The sequence below is a fragment of the Vulpes lagopus genome, chromosome 24 (genome assembly GCF_018345385.1).
Source record: "Vulpes lagopus strain Blue_001 chromosome 24, ASM1834538v1, whole genome shotgun sequence".
NCBI classification, from domain to species: domain Eukaryota; kingdom Metazoa; phylum Chordata; class Mammalia; order Carnivora; family Canidae; genus Vulpes; species Vulpes lagopus.
Window position 1 is genome coordinate 32,827,428 of NC_054847.1, and position 17,472 is coordinate 32,844,899.

Sequence of the window (17,472 nt, forward strand, 5' to 3'; positions counted from 1 at the left end):
CCAGCATAGCTGATCACTCATTCACAGGCATTACTGAATCCTGAGAATATATTTTTTTCCCTGAGCATTTTTTGGTACAGAGGATTGTACCAAGAATGATGAAATAATTTTTCTAAAAAGTAGAAGGCACCTGCCTTCAAGGGTATTACAAGATGTTTACACAAAAGCAGAGCTTCTTTAGCTTTGGAAAATGTGCTCTAATAGCTTCCAGTAAGACCCCAAACTCAGACCAGTGCTGTGTGAGTGTTGCAATCATAAGACCTCTTGCTTTTTAAGGGAAAAGAGGTGAAATTAAACTATAGTAGTGAGTTTCAACACGTAGTAATGTTAACCTCTGCAAATCACACTCTTGCATTTTTAAAATTGTGATATAGTTGACATGTAATATATTAGCTTCAAGTGCACCACATAATGATTCAGTATATGCATATATTGTGAAATGATCGTCACAGTAAGTCTAGTTAACATCCACACATACCTACATTTTTTTGTGTAATGAGAACTTTAAAAACATCTTTATATCCATCTTCAAAATCACAAAATCGGGTGTGTAATGTGGTGTTGTAAACATAGTATATTAGATATTACCCTATTTATTTTATTTTCTTCTCAATAGTACATGCTAACTGTTCAGAAGAATTAGATGACTAGTTTTGAAAAAGACAAGGATATCTTAGTATTTCCTTGTCAGTAGGTATAAAATGTTTATTAAAATAACTTGGCATTATATACTTCTGTTCCTCCTCCTTCCACCTCCATCCACACCCGCAACGTTCTATCTCTTTAGACAAAAATGTGCATTTATAGATCTTTGAGAACTCAGTCTCATCTAACTCATGCAAAGGAAGCCTGAATCACAAGAAATATACCTGTAGGTAATTGCTAATATATATTTGATTTCCTCTTCTACATATGACTTTTGGGGAAGAAAAATTGAAGTAAATTGTAGTGATTTCTATGGGAGACTCTTTTTAAACATTTAATCACATATTGTTTAAAACACACAAATAAGGGACGCCTGGGTGGCTCAGCGGTTGAGCATCTCCCTTTGGCTCAGAGTGTGATCCTGGTGTCCTGGAATTGAGTCCCACATCGGGCTCCCTGCATAGAGCTGCTTCTCCCTCTGGCCGTATCTCTCCCTCTCTGTGTCTCTTATGAATAAATAAATAAAATCTTTAAAAATATATACAAATAAGTCCCGGTCCATTGACATTTGTCAGAACCTAAGAACACGTCTCAGAGCTGTTTTTAATATGCAGAACCAGCCTCAGGGATACTCACATCGCTCTGGAGGTCATAAGCTTTCCGAGCTTGGATGATGTCATTCTGGTCAGGCAGGCAGGTCCACTCATGCAGAGGATGTTTATAGTCCACATCGCTGACCAAGATCTGGCACTGCTTGGCCTGAACGATACCAAGCATGTCCACTGGGCTGCTGTACCTGGTCTTGTATTTCTCAAATTCTTTCTTGTACTCACGGTCACTCTGCACTTTGGCAATGTGCAGAGACCACATTATCTTGGGGTCGTCATGTACTGCTCTGGCACCAATGTGGTGACCCAACTGCTTACGATAAGCTTCCTTATATTTGTACTGAAAAAGAGAAACCGGTGAATAATGAGGGAGCACCAAGGGCTATTTCCTGTCTTTCTTTTTATGATGAGGCTTTGCTATGAAACCCTTAAGACACTAGAGGAATTTCAGGGCACCTGGGTGGCTCAGTTGGTTAAGCGGCTGCCTTTGGCTCTGGTCATATCTCATGGGTCCTGAGATCAAGCCCTGAGTCAGGCTCCCTCCTCAGCAGGGAGTCTGCTTCTGTCTCTGCCTCTCCCCTGACCCCTACTTATGCTCATACTTTCTCTCTCAAATAAATAAAATCTTTAAAAAAAATAAATAAAAGACACTAGGGGAGTTTGATCACATGCTGTTTTACATAATGAAAAGCTCTGGAAGGCTGTACAATAGTGAGAATACACTTACAACACTGCTGAACTAACTATACACTTGAAGATGGTTAAGATAGTAAATTTTATGTTATGTATTTTTAAATCATGATTAAAAAGAACCAACAAAAACTGACAACTTGTGACTATTCAAATTAATACTGAAGTTGTCCAGGAATCTGGGGTCTTCATTCTTAGGGTAAAGGAATATTGATTTTGTGCGACCCCTCAAGCAAGGGCACATAGCTTTTTAGCTATCCTCTGTCATTCCTCAAGTCACGGGGGAGAGCTCTGTTAAAGCCTGCTTCTCTCCTGGCATCTTTGTCTTGAGTGCATCCTGAGGAGAGCTTATGAGATTTTACGAGAAGCTCAACATATCTCTACCTAGCTTTAATCAAGGTGCTCGATCTTATTAAGCAAAGACCAGAGGACAAGAGTCAAAAGAACCACATTCCAGTCCAGGCCTTGTCTCTATGCTACTTACGATCTTGGGCAGGTTACCTACTATCTCAAATACTCAATTTATTTGCTTGTACAATGAAGGCAGTTAAGACTGAGGACTACAGCTCCACGGATGAGGACTACAGAGACTTCCAGCTATGACCCCCTGTGCAGGGGGCTTGGCCTGTTGGTAGCAAAGGGAAGGATTTGATCAGCTCGTACATCACTGGCAATGTCCCGAGAGGCCTTGGCAGCCACGATGGGAATGGCGTCGCTTCTCAAGTCATAGCCTTCTTTCTTGGCTTCTTCCATGGCCTGGCGATAGAAGTTCTGAGGAAAGAAAAAGTGGCTTTTAGATATAGTATTCACTTTCACTCTAAAAATGCATTTTTGTCAAAAGACGACTACTTTGGATACAGAACTAACTGCACTACTATGTTTAGCCTTCAATCTTTAAAAATATATATATATTTTACTTTCTATTTAACTGAGGTATTTAAGTTGAATTTTTATATTCAGCAGGTTTTAACATTCCAAGTTCTCTCACTCAAATCCTTATAGGTTTTAGATGTTAATAGATTTCAAATGTGTTGGATTGTTCAGCACTTGGCTCTGCTCATGAAACAATCAAGAAATGTTGATTTATTTAACTCCAAATTTGCATTAGGAATTTTATTCGCAAAGAATATGAGTGTATAACAATACATACTACCATGTGAGTACGTAAGCAAAATCGAACAGTGCTGATCTGAGGATAATCTGCTGGTCCTAAAATCTTTGTTAATATGGACTTGTTCCCTATTCATTTTGTCAACTGCTAGAAATTGCTAGCAGTCATAGGAATAGCGGGTACTAAGGATTTATGAGTTGAAAGCACAAAAATGATAAAATTATATTTGATAATTTTTTCTGTAAATTAGAAAAAAAAAACACCTGTTCGGTTTCTGTGGTAGGACAGATACACACAGAAGGTGGAGCACAGGTGTTCCATTGGAACATAGTTTGAGAACCAGTGCATTAGACAGATCATCTATACTGGAAATCATTAGCCTTTTTGCTTGTGAGCCACCTACAGGAATTTTGACCAATCCCATACAATGTTAAAATAAATGTTAAATAATTGCTAATATATTTTTAGTCAATCAAAACATAATAAAATATGGATTTTGATGATTTTTAAACATAGAAGTAAAAATTATTGCATCTCCCAATGTTATTTTTGTGATTTATAGAAACTGGCGGTACCTTAACTGAAAAAGCTTTGGGTGGACATTAATAAATTGTGTGGCAGAGTTTTTTCCTTTCTTTTTTTTTTTTTTTTTTTTTTAATACTCTCAGGCATGTATCACATTAACTTTTTTTCTCTTTTTGGAAATAAAATATTCATAATATCTAAGTATTTTAATGTATGTTTTAATTTTTAAAAATATCTCTTTTCCTTAGTTTGAAAAATTTCAAACCTATAGAAAAGTTTTAAGAATAGTACAATGAACCAGCTACCTAATTATTAACGCTTTTGCCATATTTATCTTTCTCTTGTGTGTATGTGTGGTATATTCCTTATTTTCAATAGTAAGAACCAATGGAGAATTGTAATCATCATGACTTTCACTTTTATATATACTTAAGCTCATGTTTTTTTTTTTTTTTTACAACCATGATATTTTTATTAAATTTGGGAAGTTTAAGATCTATGTGTAGATAGGAAGTATTCAAATTTCACCAACTGTCCAAGTAATGTCATTTCTGGCAATATTGTTTTTTTTTGTTTTGTTTTGTTTTTTTTTTTTTTTTACCTAAAATCCAATTCAGGAGCATGAGTGGCATTTGGCTGTCTCTTTTGTTTCTAGGCCTTTATTCTGTGCTTTTTGTTTTAAAGTGAAAGAAGAGTGGCTAAGAAAGAAGTGATATCACCTTAAAGCAGAGGCCCTCTCAGGTGAGTAACGTAGAAGAGCATTAGGGAAGCTGAAGCTACATTAAGTGATTTGCTCAAACAAATGCAAGCCAGAAAACCTGCTGGAAAGATTTTGTTACCCCATAGACCCCTGAAGTTTGAAGGTAGCTCATCTTTGTCCCCCCCGCCTCCTCCCCGCCCCAGACAGACTGGTCCTATGATGGAATAACTTAATCCCTAATTTCAGTTTCTCCCCTTTCCTCTATTAAGAGAGTTACTGACCCCAGGAATGTAGTCACAGAACCCGTAGATAGTTCTGGAAAAGGATACAGAAATCACTTATGGTTTTAAGAGCAAAACAACAATGACCTCAATTCTCTAGGGTTTTATCTTTCTTCCTACTTTATAACATTCAATATTTTTGTCATTCTTGAAGCTGTCTAAAGACAAAATTTTAAGTGTAAGGAAAATCTTTAAATAGTGTGACAGAAATAATGAAAACTAATTGCTTCATTATTATGCCCCATTCTCATGTTAGATTGAATTAAAAATACTGGAATAAGATCTGAATTTTAAACATGATGCAGAGACCATTTTTAAATGACCTAAGAGTCCTTGAAGGAAGTTAGTGTGTTTTTAATGTAGATTAACATGTGACAAATTACATTCTTCCCAAGATAAGATTTTACAAGGAAAGGCTAGAGTGAAAATAATAAATTTGATACACTTGAGATAAAATCCCAAGGGCATTTTGTCTTCTTAAAAATTTCTAGAGAACTGGAGAGTCAAATAGCTACTCTATTATATTTTTCCTTGGAGGTCTCTGTCCTTAAAATGTGTTTAGATCATCTCATATCTCGAGGCCAAGCAAATAGGTTAATTTCATTCTTAAAAAAAATTTTTCATTCTTTCAACGTTTGAAAAAGATGCAGGGCTTCAAAGAAGAGAACACTGGTTACCATCAAGATTATGTTTTAAAGCTTGTTTGGTAAGTTATTTACCCAAGAGAACTAGAACAGGTAAATGAGAATTTAAGAGGGGAAAAAAAAAGTGAAATGTGGTTGCTTTGTTTTTTGGTTTATATTTATTGAGCTAAATATGGAAAGAAGGTACCAGTTGGGTTGAGAAAAAATTCAAGAGAGCCATTTTGAAATCTAATCCTTGCTCTCGGGGAGGGGCAAGATGGCGGAGGAGCAGGGTCTCCAGGTCCCCTGTCCTCAGCAAATTACCTAGAAAACCATCCAATCATCCTGAAAACCTACGAATTCGGCCTGAGATTTAAAGAGAGACCAGCTGGAACGCTCCAGTGAGAAGAGTTCGCACTTCTATCAAGGTAGGAAGACGGGGAAAAAGAAATAAAGAAACAAAAGGCCTCCAAGGGGGAGGGGCCCCGCGAGGAGCCGGGCTGAGGCCGGGGCGAGTGTCCCCAGGACAGGAGAGCCCCGTCCCGGAGGAGCAGGAGCTGCACCAACCTTCCCCGCGGAAAGGGGCTCCCCGGGAATTGGAGCAGGATCCCCAGAAAGGCGGGGACGCCCTCGGGCTCCCTGGGACAGTAACAGAGGAACTGCGCCCCGGAGAGTGCGCCGAGCTCCCTAAGGGCTGCAGCGCTCGGCGGGACCCGGAGCAGCTCGGAGGGGCTCGGGCGGCGGCTCCGCGGAGGGGGCTGCGGGGCTCCGGGAACAGCTCAGCGGCGGCGGCTCGGGCGGAGGAAGAAGCTCCGCGGAGGGGGCTGCGCGGCTCCGGGAACAGCTCGGAGAGGCTCGGGCGGCGGCTCCGCGGAGGGGGCTGCACCGCCGGGAGCGCGAATCCAACAGCGCAGGCCCCGGAGCACAGGGCGCCGGGACACAGCCCAGGATCCGGCCTCCCCCGGGACAGGCAGAGGCCGGGAGGGCCCAGGACAGCAAGGACGCTCCTGCCTGGAACTGAGCAGATCAGCGGCCCCGCCCCGGAGCCCCCAGGCCCTGCAGAAGGAGAGCCTCGGAGCTACTGCGGGGGCTGGATCCAGGGTCCCAGAGCTGCCCCCGCCACTGTGGCTTCCTCCCGGGGCCTCACGGGGTGAACAACCCCCACCGAGCCCTGCACCAGGCAGGGGCAGAGCAGCTCCCCCAAGTGCCAACACCTGAGAATCAGCACAGCAGGCCCCTCCCCCAGAAGACCAGCGAGACGGACCAGTTCCAAGGGAAGTCAAGGGACTTAAACTACACAGAATCGGAAGATACTCCCCCGTGGTTTTTTTTGTTTTTTGTTTTTTTGTTTTTGTTTTTGTTTTTTTTGTTTTTGTTTTTGTTTTGTTTTGTGCTTTTTTTTCTCTCTTCTTGATTTCTGATTGCTTCCCCCACCCCCCCTTTTTTCTTTTTTCTCCTTTCTTTCTTTTTCTTTCTTTTTCTTCTCTTTTTCCCCTATTTTTTTTCTTCTTTCTCTTTTTTCTTTTTCTCTTTTCTTTCCTTCTCTCTCTTTTTCTCCTTTTCCCAATACAACTTGTTTTTGGCCACTCTGCACTGAGCAAAATGACTAGAAGGAAAACCCCTCAAAAAAAAGAATCAGAAACAACCCACTCTCCCACAGAGTTACAAAATATGGATTACAATTCAATGTCAGAAAGCCAATTCAGAAGCACTATTTTACAGCTACTGGTGGCTCTAGAAAAAACCATAAAGGACTCAAGAGACTTCATGACTGCAGAATTTAGATCTAATCAGGCAGAAATTAAAAATCAATTAAATGAGATGCAATCCAAGCTAGAAGTCCTAACGACGAGGCTTGACGAGGTGGAAGAACGAGTGAGTGACATAGAAGACAAGTTGATGGCAAAGAGGGAAACTGAGGAAAAAAGAGACAGGCAATTAAAAGACCATGAGGATAGATTAAGGGAAATAAATGATAGCCTGAGGAAGAAAAACCTACGTTTAATTGGGGTTCCCGAGGGCGCGGAAAGGGACAGAGGGCCAGAATATGTATTTGAACAAATCCTAGCTGAAAACTTTCCGAATCTGGGAAGGGAAACAGGCATTCAGATCCAGGAAATAGAGAGATCCCCCCCCTAAAATCAACAAAAACCGTTCAACACCTCGACATTTAATAGTGAAGCTTGCAAATTCCAAAGATAAGGAGAAGATCCTTAAAGCAGCAAGAGAAAAAAAGTCCCTGACTTTTATGGGGAGGAATATTAGGGTAACAGCAGACCTCTCCACAGAGACCTGGCAGGCCAGAAAGGGCTGGCAGGATATATTCAGGGTCCTAAATGAAAAGAACATGCAACCAAGAATACTTTACCCCGCAAGGCTTTCATTCAAAATGGAAGGAGAGATAAAGAGCTTCCAAGACAGGCAGGAACTGAAAGAATATGTAACCTCCAAACCAGCTCTGCAAGAAATTTTAAGGGGGACTCTTAAAATTCCCCTTTAAGAAGAAGTTCAGTGGAACAATCCACAAAAACAAGGACTGAATAGATATGATGACACTAAACTCATATCTATCAATAGTAACTCTGAATGTGAACGGGCTTAATGACCCCATCAAAAGGCGCAGGGTTTCAGACTGGATAAAAAAGCAGGACCCATCTATTTGCTGTCTACAAGAGACTCATTTTAGACAGAAGGACACCTACAACCTGAAAATAAAAGGTTGGAGAACCATTTACCATTCAAATGGTCCTCAAAAGAAAGCAGGGGTTGCCATCCTTATATCAGATAAATTAAAATTTACCCCGAAGACTATAGTGAGAGATGAAGAGGGACACTATCTCATACTCAAAGGATCTATCCAACAAGAGGACTTAACACTCCTCAATATATATGCCCCGAATGTGGGAGCTGCCAAATATTTAAACCAATTAATAACCAAACTCAAGAAATACCTTGATAATAATACACTTATACTTGGTGACTTCAATCTAGCTCTTTCTACCCTGGATAGGTCTTCTAAGCACAACATCTCCAAAGAAACGAGAGCTTTAAATGATACACTGGACCAGATGGATTTCACAGATATCTACAGAACTTTACATCCAAACTCAACTGAATACACATTCTTCTCAAGTGCACATGGAACTTTCTCCAGAATAGACCACATACTGGGTCACAAATCGGGTCTGAACCGATACCAAAAGATCGGGATCGTCCCCTGCATATTCTCAGACCATAATGCCTTGAAATTAGAACTTAATCACAACAAGAAATATGGAAGGGCCACAAACACGTGGAGGTTAAGGACCATCCTGCTAAAAGATGAAAAGGTCAACCAGGAAATTAAGGAAGAATTAAAAAGATTCATGGAAACTAATGAAAATGAAGATACAACCGTTCAAAATCTTTGGGATGCAGCAAAAGCAGTCCTGAGGGGGAAATACATCGCAATACAAGCATACATTGAAATCTAATCCTTAGGAGAGACCCCTTTAAGAAATAACATGCTCACATAATTCTAAAGAAAATAAATCCCCCCCAAAAAAGAAAGAAAATAAATCCAGCTGAAAATTATAGAAATAAAAGCCCAATTTCCTCTCAGTCTGAAAAAAAAATTACCCCAAAAAACATCTACCTCATCTGACCTAATTTCAACAAAAGGGAAAATGTCATTACAGTTTGGGATAGAAACTAACTTCGTCTGGGGTGAGACAGGCTTCTTGGGAAAAGCCTAACCAACTGAGAAGCTCTGTGGCCAAGAAAATTGCTCAAATTGCTCAAATTGCCAATGGCAATCAAATACTTATGATCAGGCTTGTCCTTGGGTCTGTTTTTTTAAAAAATCCTATCCTCTTCATTTCACTTGTCATGGTTACTTCATATGAGCCTCTGTCTTCTTTAGGGTCACATTATTATAACCAGAAGTAGTTAATATAGAAGAATGACTATGGTCAAGTCTTGAAAATAAGTACTTAATTTTCCAGTGTTCTCAAACTGAAGAAAAGTCCCTCCAATTTTTTTTTTTTTTAAGGAAGACACACAAACGTAGGAAATCTAGCTTTTCTTGAATAAACCAAATAATTACTGACTTTGGCAAGTAGGATTGGGCAAGAAGCTATTTCTGCCACAGTATTTCTGGACTGCAAAGATATGTGATGACAAGTTTAGTGCAGCCAGAGATAACACATAAAAAATATATTTTATTTTCCTTAGGCAATTTTGAAATGGATGGATTCGAGAATTCTCATATTAGTTCTTGTAAACAAACTTCAAGTTATTTTGAGTACATTACATAAATCTAATATGCATGGTAAGTTGAGTGTACAGGGAAGAAATTAAAGTTTATTAAGCAACTATTCTGTGCCAGGCTCCATGCTGGGCATATTACATACACAACCTTATTTAGTTACCACAAAAATTCTTCAAGATGTGTATTTTAATCCCATTTCACAGGTGAGGTAACTGAAGAAAAACAGAATACTGAAGTACTAATCTGGTAAATAGCAATCATTATTTTAAAATTAAAGTTATAAGTTCTAATCATTAATAATTGGCTTTGAGTTCATTTATCATCCTGACATGGAGACATTTTTGTATTTATTTCTGTATCTTTTTATCTATCTATTCCTAAATAGATGGCACATATATTCAGGGTAGGGTGATGGGCATAAAAAAACAAAATTAAGCTAATTGGTGTACATGAGAATTAAATCCAGACTTCTAACCTTTTACTATATCAGCAAAAAATCAACATGGCCAGATCAAGAAAACAAAACAAATGGTCTTACCTCACTATAATTTATTTTATTTTGTCTTGCCAACATAATTTCAGGTGTATCAGGCATGATGTGGACTTGGGTCTTGTCTTTGTCCCAGGCTTCTGTGTATAAGCGCTGTGAACGATAAAAAGGTTAATAAATCAGAAAAACAATGTTGTAAACAGAAGTTTCTAATTTAAAGAACAAGACAAAGTTGAAAGGCAGTCTCTCCTCGCTAACTATACTGTATGCTGTGTACCAATACTCTTCCATCTCTTTGATATTATAAGACACTTATTGTCATTAAATATAAACCTAGATACCTCCAGTTAAATTGCAAGCAAGTATTTTCCAATCATATACACCTATCCCTATGTACTGTGGCTACGTTAAGTTAAATTCTTCCCATGGTTTTGTTTTTTGTTTATTAACTGCAAATGTAACTGGATCCGCCACCTCCAGATTTCTTTTTTGATAAATGTTATGGAGATTTGCATCTGACTTGTTTGTTTTATTCTCACTTAGATAAGTCCCAACAGAGAAGAAACATTAATATCAAATCACGTGTAACTCTCATTGACTGCAAACAAGATGAACTCCAAATTCTGTCCTATTCGTAACTCTGGCTATTTCACAAGAGATGTCAAAGCAGAAATTCCCACATACATTTTTGGAATACTGATGTAACCGAATAGAGAATGCAACCGAATCACTAAACACAATATGGCAATTTGATAAAATAAAAAAGACTAAGGTAACCATAGATATCCTCAAGGATGTATGATTCCGTTTTAGTTTCCCCCAAACTGGGAGCTCACCTTGTTCATGTTGATGGCATTGTTCTTGGCCAGCACCTGTTCCAGGGAATCCGTCACACTGGTAAACTTCAGCTTGTCTGGAGGCTGGCGGTAGATGTTGTCACTCAGTATCTCTGCAGCTTTCTTGCACTTGACCATATCCACAGACTCAATGGGGACCCAGCCAATGCCTCTCAGCCACTGGAGATCGGACTTGTAAATGTTCTGGTAAGATCAAACACAAAAGCAAGTCTTACTTTAGCTGTTATGACACTTGATTTTAAAAAAAATGAAAGAAAAAACTGTAAAACTTTAATAGCCAAACATCATATCTATGTCTTTGAAAATATTAAGCACAATTAGATATAGCTTCATGGCATTATATTCTGTCTAAAAGAAAAGTAAGGCACAGTGAATGAGAGGCAGTGAGAAAAAATGTTATTAATTCTGAGGGCTCCACCTAATGCTAGCCCATTATCTATGTATCACTGTGTATTACTATCATAAGCACGGTCACCAGTGGTGTATAATGGGTTCTAGCACTCACGTCACTCTGGAGGTCATAGGCCTTCCGAGCATGGATGACATCGTTCTGGTCAGGCAGGCACGTCCATTGGTGCAGGAAATTCTTATAGTCTATGTCACTGACTAAGGTCTGGCACTTCTTGGCCAGGACCACCCCCAGCATGTCCACAGGGCTGCTGAACTTGGTCTTCCACTTCTCGAAGTCCTTCTTGTACTCCCTGTCACTCTGGATCTTGGCCACATGCATGGACCACATCATCTTGGGGTCATCCTCGATGTTTCGGGCTCCAATGTGGTGGCCAAGCTGCTTTCGGTAACCATCTTTGTATTTGTACTGAAATAAAAGTAGTCATTTAAAAAAAACAAACATGAATAGAGAGGGCTAAAAATCTTATTAGTTTAAAACATCATGATTTTAAATTTGGAATCATCCGAATATCAACTTATCTCCTCATCCTAAACTCTGATTTGACTTCACAGCAGTACTCGAATGGGAAAACAGGCCAAACTACATAGTTCTATGGTTTGCAGATATTAAGTCCCTGGAAATAAAGGCAGCAACACTTCCAGAAAATCAATCACAACAGTATATTTCCTTTTCTCCATCTTGGCCAGTGAAATCACTAACCTAGAAATTTTCCATATGATTTTGAGAATGCTACTACCCAGTCCACAGGCACCATAGGACCTGCCCCCCACCCCCTATCCCTCAGGTCTCCCAATGCTCGCTCTGTTGACTTTCACTGGGTCACCTGACTCCCTAAAATGGACTGGCTTGTGTTTTCTATTCTGCATACTCTGCTCTGTTGGAGATCAAATTTGGTTTGGGTTTCCTGGGATTGAGTGAGAAAACAGATTATATAACTACAGGAAAGCATCTTGGTGGTGGTGGTGGTGGTAACTACTGACTGGATATTCTCTCTTCACTTTAGACAACAACATCACACAAATCCTTACACATATTTATGTAAGTTTGAATTCTTCACCAAAGGACCCATTTCTTTCAGAGACAGCAGAAAGAGAAATCAGGATCAACCATTTTATTGTTTTTGGTTGTCTTTGTTTTTCTGTTTTCATTTAAAAACAACTCAAAAGGAAGCACTTAGGGTAATTTTCCAAAGAAAGAGTTGGCAAATATCCAGAACACTTTCAGGGAAAGGTACATTTTCCTAAACCTGGCTAAACCAGGTCATTTTCTGATGTTGAGCCAACACATGTAACCAAGTTACTTAAAGTCTTCTGGTATTTTCTCATTTCTTTGTAAGCTATGTGCTCAAAATATGGAGATGAATGTCTCATAATTGTAGATATGAACAACTATAGATTTAAATTCAATTTTATACTGAAGTTTAGGATACCCTCTCCACCTATGAGACATGAATATAAAGGTTGTTTGGAGTTATAAGTATGAAAGAGCTTTCTTTCTCTAATGAAAACCTTTTTTTTCTTCATTCAAAGCACAATAAATACGCTTTAATTGGCACCCAGATGCACTTCCTGGCTATGATGATGATCATTCCCTCACTTCCATCCAGCCACGTAAATACATGGTGTCGCTACTCACATCACTGGCAATGTCCCTGGAGGCCTTGGCCGCCACGATTGGGATGGCATCAACTCGCAGGTCGTAGCCTTTCTTCTTCGCTTCTTCATTGGCAAGTTTATACAGAGTCTACAGAAAGAGTGTCAGAGCTTAAAAGGTTTGACAGCAACAATTGGGAGATTGCTAAGTGAAGTACCAAATAATTTTAAAAAGGACAGGAAGTGTAAAGGTAAAAAGAGTGTTTTATGGAAATGATGAAGCTCTTGTGACTCAGTGTGGTGAGTCCCTATAGAAAGTATATATTATATCAATCACATTTTAATATAAACCTTTAAATCACATGTAATGGCTGTGGTAAACCTTGTGGTACATGTACCACCTGTAAATAAACACTGGAAGTAAGATTCAAAAAAAAAATTTTTAAAAAGGACAGGTTCTGGAAATAACCTGAATTTCTCGAAATACTGAAAGTAAATCAATTAGATCTTATCAAAAACAAAAAACCCCATATATATAGCTTTGGAAATCAATGAGTACTACCAATGGGTATTAGCATAGATTGATAGATCAATCCATTATATAATATTGTAGATTAATATAGATCATGTAGTTTGACATATTATGCACATTAACATAGGTTAATATCATCTAATACTATAAATCAATTGACAATGTATCAATCTACACATATTCCTAAGTGGAAAAAATGTAGAGCAATGTTTATTATTCATTTATACATAAAATATATACTTATAGACTTCCTTCATTAAAATATCTTTCACAATCACGTACTACTTTATAATATTTAAAAAACAAATGAGAAAAAGATTGAAGTACAATCCAAAACATAGCTAACTGGACTATAATCACAACTCTAAGTTTCTAAGTTTTGGCTGTATCCTATTAGTAAAACATGTGCCTATAAATTGCATTTTACTTTAAAAAAAAAAGTAATCAGTGCTGTTAACGGAGAACACTTCTTTCTTATGCCTGATGCTTTCTTTCTAAAGGAGGAGCTCAATTATTTTTCTCTGACCTTCTGCCTTTCTCTGCCCCCTTACTCTCTGCTTGTGAAGAGGTACACTGACTTACTGATTTCTTCAGCTGGTAGGAATGGGATAACTAGCCTCTCCCCGCCCAGCTTTGACCTGCTCCCTTTAGGAGTAAGCCTAATGTCCTTCTCTGTTTCTCTGGGCTCTAAGACGACCTCACCCCTGAGCAGACTGGAGCTGATTGCCCTCCACCAGTGTGACTTTTGTCCAGATGGAAACTTAATTCTGGGGTTCAGTTAGGTTCATTTAGTTCTCATACAAATGTACCCTTGAACCTAACTTGAGTGGTAAAAAAATGTGAGTTTTCAACTTCTATTTATACTCTTTTTTTTTTACCTCTCAATTTTATTCCTAATCCAGGTAGAGAAGAGGTACACATTATCAGTTCCCCCTTGGTAAATTTGCCAGGCTTAGCAAATAAAAAAACACCGTGTCCAGTTGGACTTGAATTTTAGGTGAAAAACAAATAGTGTTTCAGTATAAATATTGAGCCAATATTTTGTGTGGCTGTCTTACCAGTTGCAAATGCCAAGAAAACTACTCCGCCCCCACTGACCCACATGGCAGTGACCAGTTTGCCAACAGAATCCTATAGCGTATGATATTCAACTTGGAGAGGAAGGACTGGATGGATGGAGTGTTCATATCACAGAGCCACGTGCACCATGGTAGCTGAGGCCTGAGAATCTCCACAAAAGTACAGGAAAACAGAGTAACAGTGATCACAACGTCAGTGCAGCATTAGAGCCTCTTGCGCTTACCTCACTGTAGTTGAGCTTGTTCTGTCTTGCCAGCATGATTTCCGGGGTATCAGGCATTATGTGAATTTGAGTCTTATCCTTGTCCCAGGCCTCTGTGTATAGACGCTATCAAAGATGTTGATAGAAAACCATTTGAAGATGTGAGATAGATAGATAGGCATCATGGAATACTACTCAGCCATCAAAAAGAATGGAATCTTGCCATTTGCAATGACATGGTTGGAGCTAGAGGGTATTATCCTAAGTGAAATAGGTCAGTCAGAGAAAGACAAATATCCTATGATTTTACTCCTATGTGGAATTTAAGAAACAAAACAGATGAACATAGGGGAAGGGAAGGAAAAATAAGGTGAAAACAGAGAGGGAGGCACACCATAAGGGGCTCTTAACTCTTGGAAACAAATGGAGGGTTACTGGAGGGCAAGAGGGGGTGGGAGGTTGGCATAACTGGGTGATGGGCATTAAGGAAGACATGTGATGTGATGAGCACTGGGCACTGGATGCAACTGAGGAATCACTAAATTCTACCTATGAAACTAATAACAGAGTATATATTAATTACATTAAATTTAAATAATAAAAAAATTTGAAATAGGAATTGCAAAAAGTCCAATAAAGCATAAATCTTATTAATACAATTAGGAAAAATAAGCCAAACTTGGATATGAGGTATTTAATTTGAGGTTTGACTCTTGATACTAGTTATTGAGGTTAAAACTGAAAATAATAGAAATTTAGAGGATTTCAAGTATGGAATTCAGGACCTAAATGTGACCCTACACTTCAATGGATAATTTTAACTTCACTAGTCTTTTTGGCGTCTTAGAAAAGCCTGAGGCAGCTGAGGCTCACCTTGTTCATGTTGATGGCATTGTTCTTGGCCAGCACCTGTTCCAGGGAATCCGTCACACTGGTAAACTTCAGCTTGTCTGGAGGCTGGCGGTAGATGTTGTCACTCAGTATCTCTGCAGCTTTCTTGCACTTGACCATATCCACAGACTCAATGGGGACCCAGCCAATGCCTCTCAGCCACTGGAGATCTGATTTGTAAATGTTCTGTCAAGAGGAAAAATGTCAAACTCTTTAGCAAGACTAAAAGATTTAGGGCACAAAATTCAGGGCCAATGCAATCAGTAAGGATGCACAATACTGGTCATTTGTTTGTTTTCATAGAAAACCAGCTCATCTGTGTTAGGCAGACTGATAGGGCAACTATATTTAAAAATGACCCAGAAATGTCTCGTAACCATAACAAAAAAATGACCATACGTTTCTGATTGTAAGGAGAGGAATAATCTGATACCTTCAGTTGGTCAGTTCAGTGAATATTCTTATAATGTCCGTGTGTGCAGGGAAACAATGCCAATCCAGAGTGGGAGAAACCACAGATACATCCAACAGAACGCTAGCGGTAAGTAAATGTTAGGCCTAGTCAAATGAAATCCTCTGTAGCTTTTAAAAGCCATATTTTAAAGAATTGGACACTCATAGAAATGTCACTAATATTACACAAAGGAAAAACAAAAACAAAAAAATGAGGTATGTGGATAAATTACATGAACAGGAGTGGGCTCTCTCAGGGGTTGTATTATGTTGGGTTTTATTGCCTTCTGTTTTATTCTTCTCTTTCAAAATATCTGTAATGCTCTTTAAGAATAAACAGAAAAAGAAGTTGAGATATAATAATGAGAATCGCTGAAGCACTGAGGCAGACCTTTCATAGCCTTAACACTGTCCAAGGCTCAGGGCATTAAACACCCATGTCATTGGTCCAAAGCCCCAAGTGCTCTTTTCCCACCAAGTGCTCAAGACAAGAAGATTGACTGCTTTCCAGAATTGTCTTTCCATACCTTTCTCTTGTGATTTAATTATTTTTTTAAAGATTTTATTTATTCATGAGAGACACAGAGAGGGGGGGCAGAAACATAGGCAGAGGGAGAAGCAGGCTCCCTGTGGAGAGCCCGATGTGGGACTCAATTCAAGGACCCCAGGATCATGACCTGAGCCAAAGATAGATGCTCAACAACTGAGCACCCCAGGTGTCCTTCTTGTGATTTATTTTATTATGTTTTTATTTTCTTATTGGAGTTTGATTTGCCAAAATATGGTATAACATTGATTTATTTTAAATCATTTTTCTGCTATGGATTTTTGTGAACCTATTAAGTACTCATAACTACTTCACAACAAAGGAATCGGACCTTTGCCCAGCTCACTTGAGGGATTTTACCCATAACATCCATTAAGTAGAAAATAGAAACTGCTATTTTGCAGTCTAGACAAAAAGCCTTTTGGAATTGCCCTATGCTGACTGCTACTTGCCCCCTAAATAACAACAGTAAGAATGAGAACAACAACCTTTTATACCTCTGGAGTGCTTCTTAACTTTCAAAGGACTGTTAACTTTCAAATAACCATTAAGACTGTATATCACAATGTTAGGGAAGAGATCTTGAAAAGGCACTCAACAAACAGATGCAAGCAGTCTGTCAATGCTGTCACTCCATGGGCGACACTAGCCATTTTAGCTTTCTTTCATGTGCAGGCAAAGCCTTTCTTTTTGGACACAATTGCAAAACAGGGTTCTGTATGTCAAAAACTACAGAATAAGTGTGGGCATTTCCACAGGTGGGCTGTACAGTTTCCAATACAGCTATATGTATAATTATTATTGACTTATTTTATTCTCTAAAATCCTCTAATGCTTAATAATCCCTTCAAATATTTATAAACTATTTGCTGGAGGAAATGTGCTTCTCACACCCATATTTGATATCAAAAGCAGGTGCACTAGCTCCTAGGGTCTGTCATTACCATGTGACCCCTCAACCGAGAGCCATGCTAAGAGAAGAGG

At 39.0% G+C, this 17,472-nt stretch overlaps 1 protein-coding gene across 1 annotated transcript in view; it reads right to left on the minus strand.

The window, feature by feature from the left end:
• NEB (nebulin) overlaps positions 1 to 17,472 on the minus strand; it is a 210,814-nt gene that overhangs the window by 100,969 nt on the left and 92,373 nt on the right. Inside the window, 8 exon segments of the mRNA XM_041739331.1 lie at positions 1,282 to 1,593; positions 2,607 to 2,714; positions 9,971 to 10,075; positions 10,759 to 10,962; positions 11,285 to 11,596; positions 12,827 to 12,934; positions 14,619 to 14,723; positions 15,471 to 15,674. Of these exon segments, the coding sequence (XP_041595265.1) occupies positions 1,282 to 1,593; positions 2,607 to 2,714; positions 9,971 to 10,075; positions 10,759 to 10,962; positions 11,285 to 11,596; positions 12,827 to 12,934; positions 14,619 to 14,723; positions 15,471 to 15,674 (1,458 nt within the window).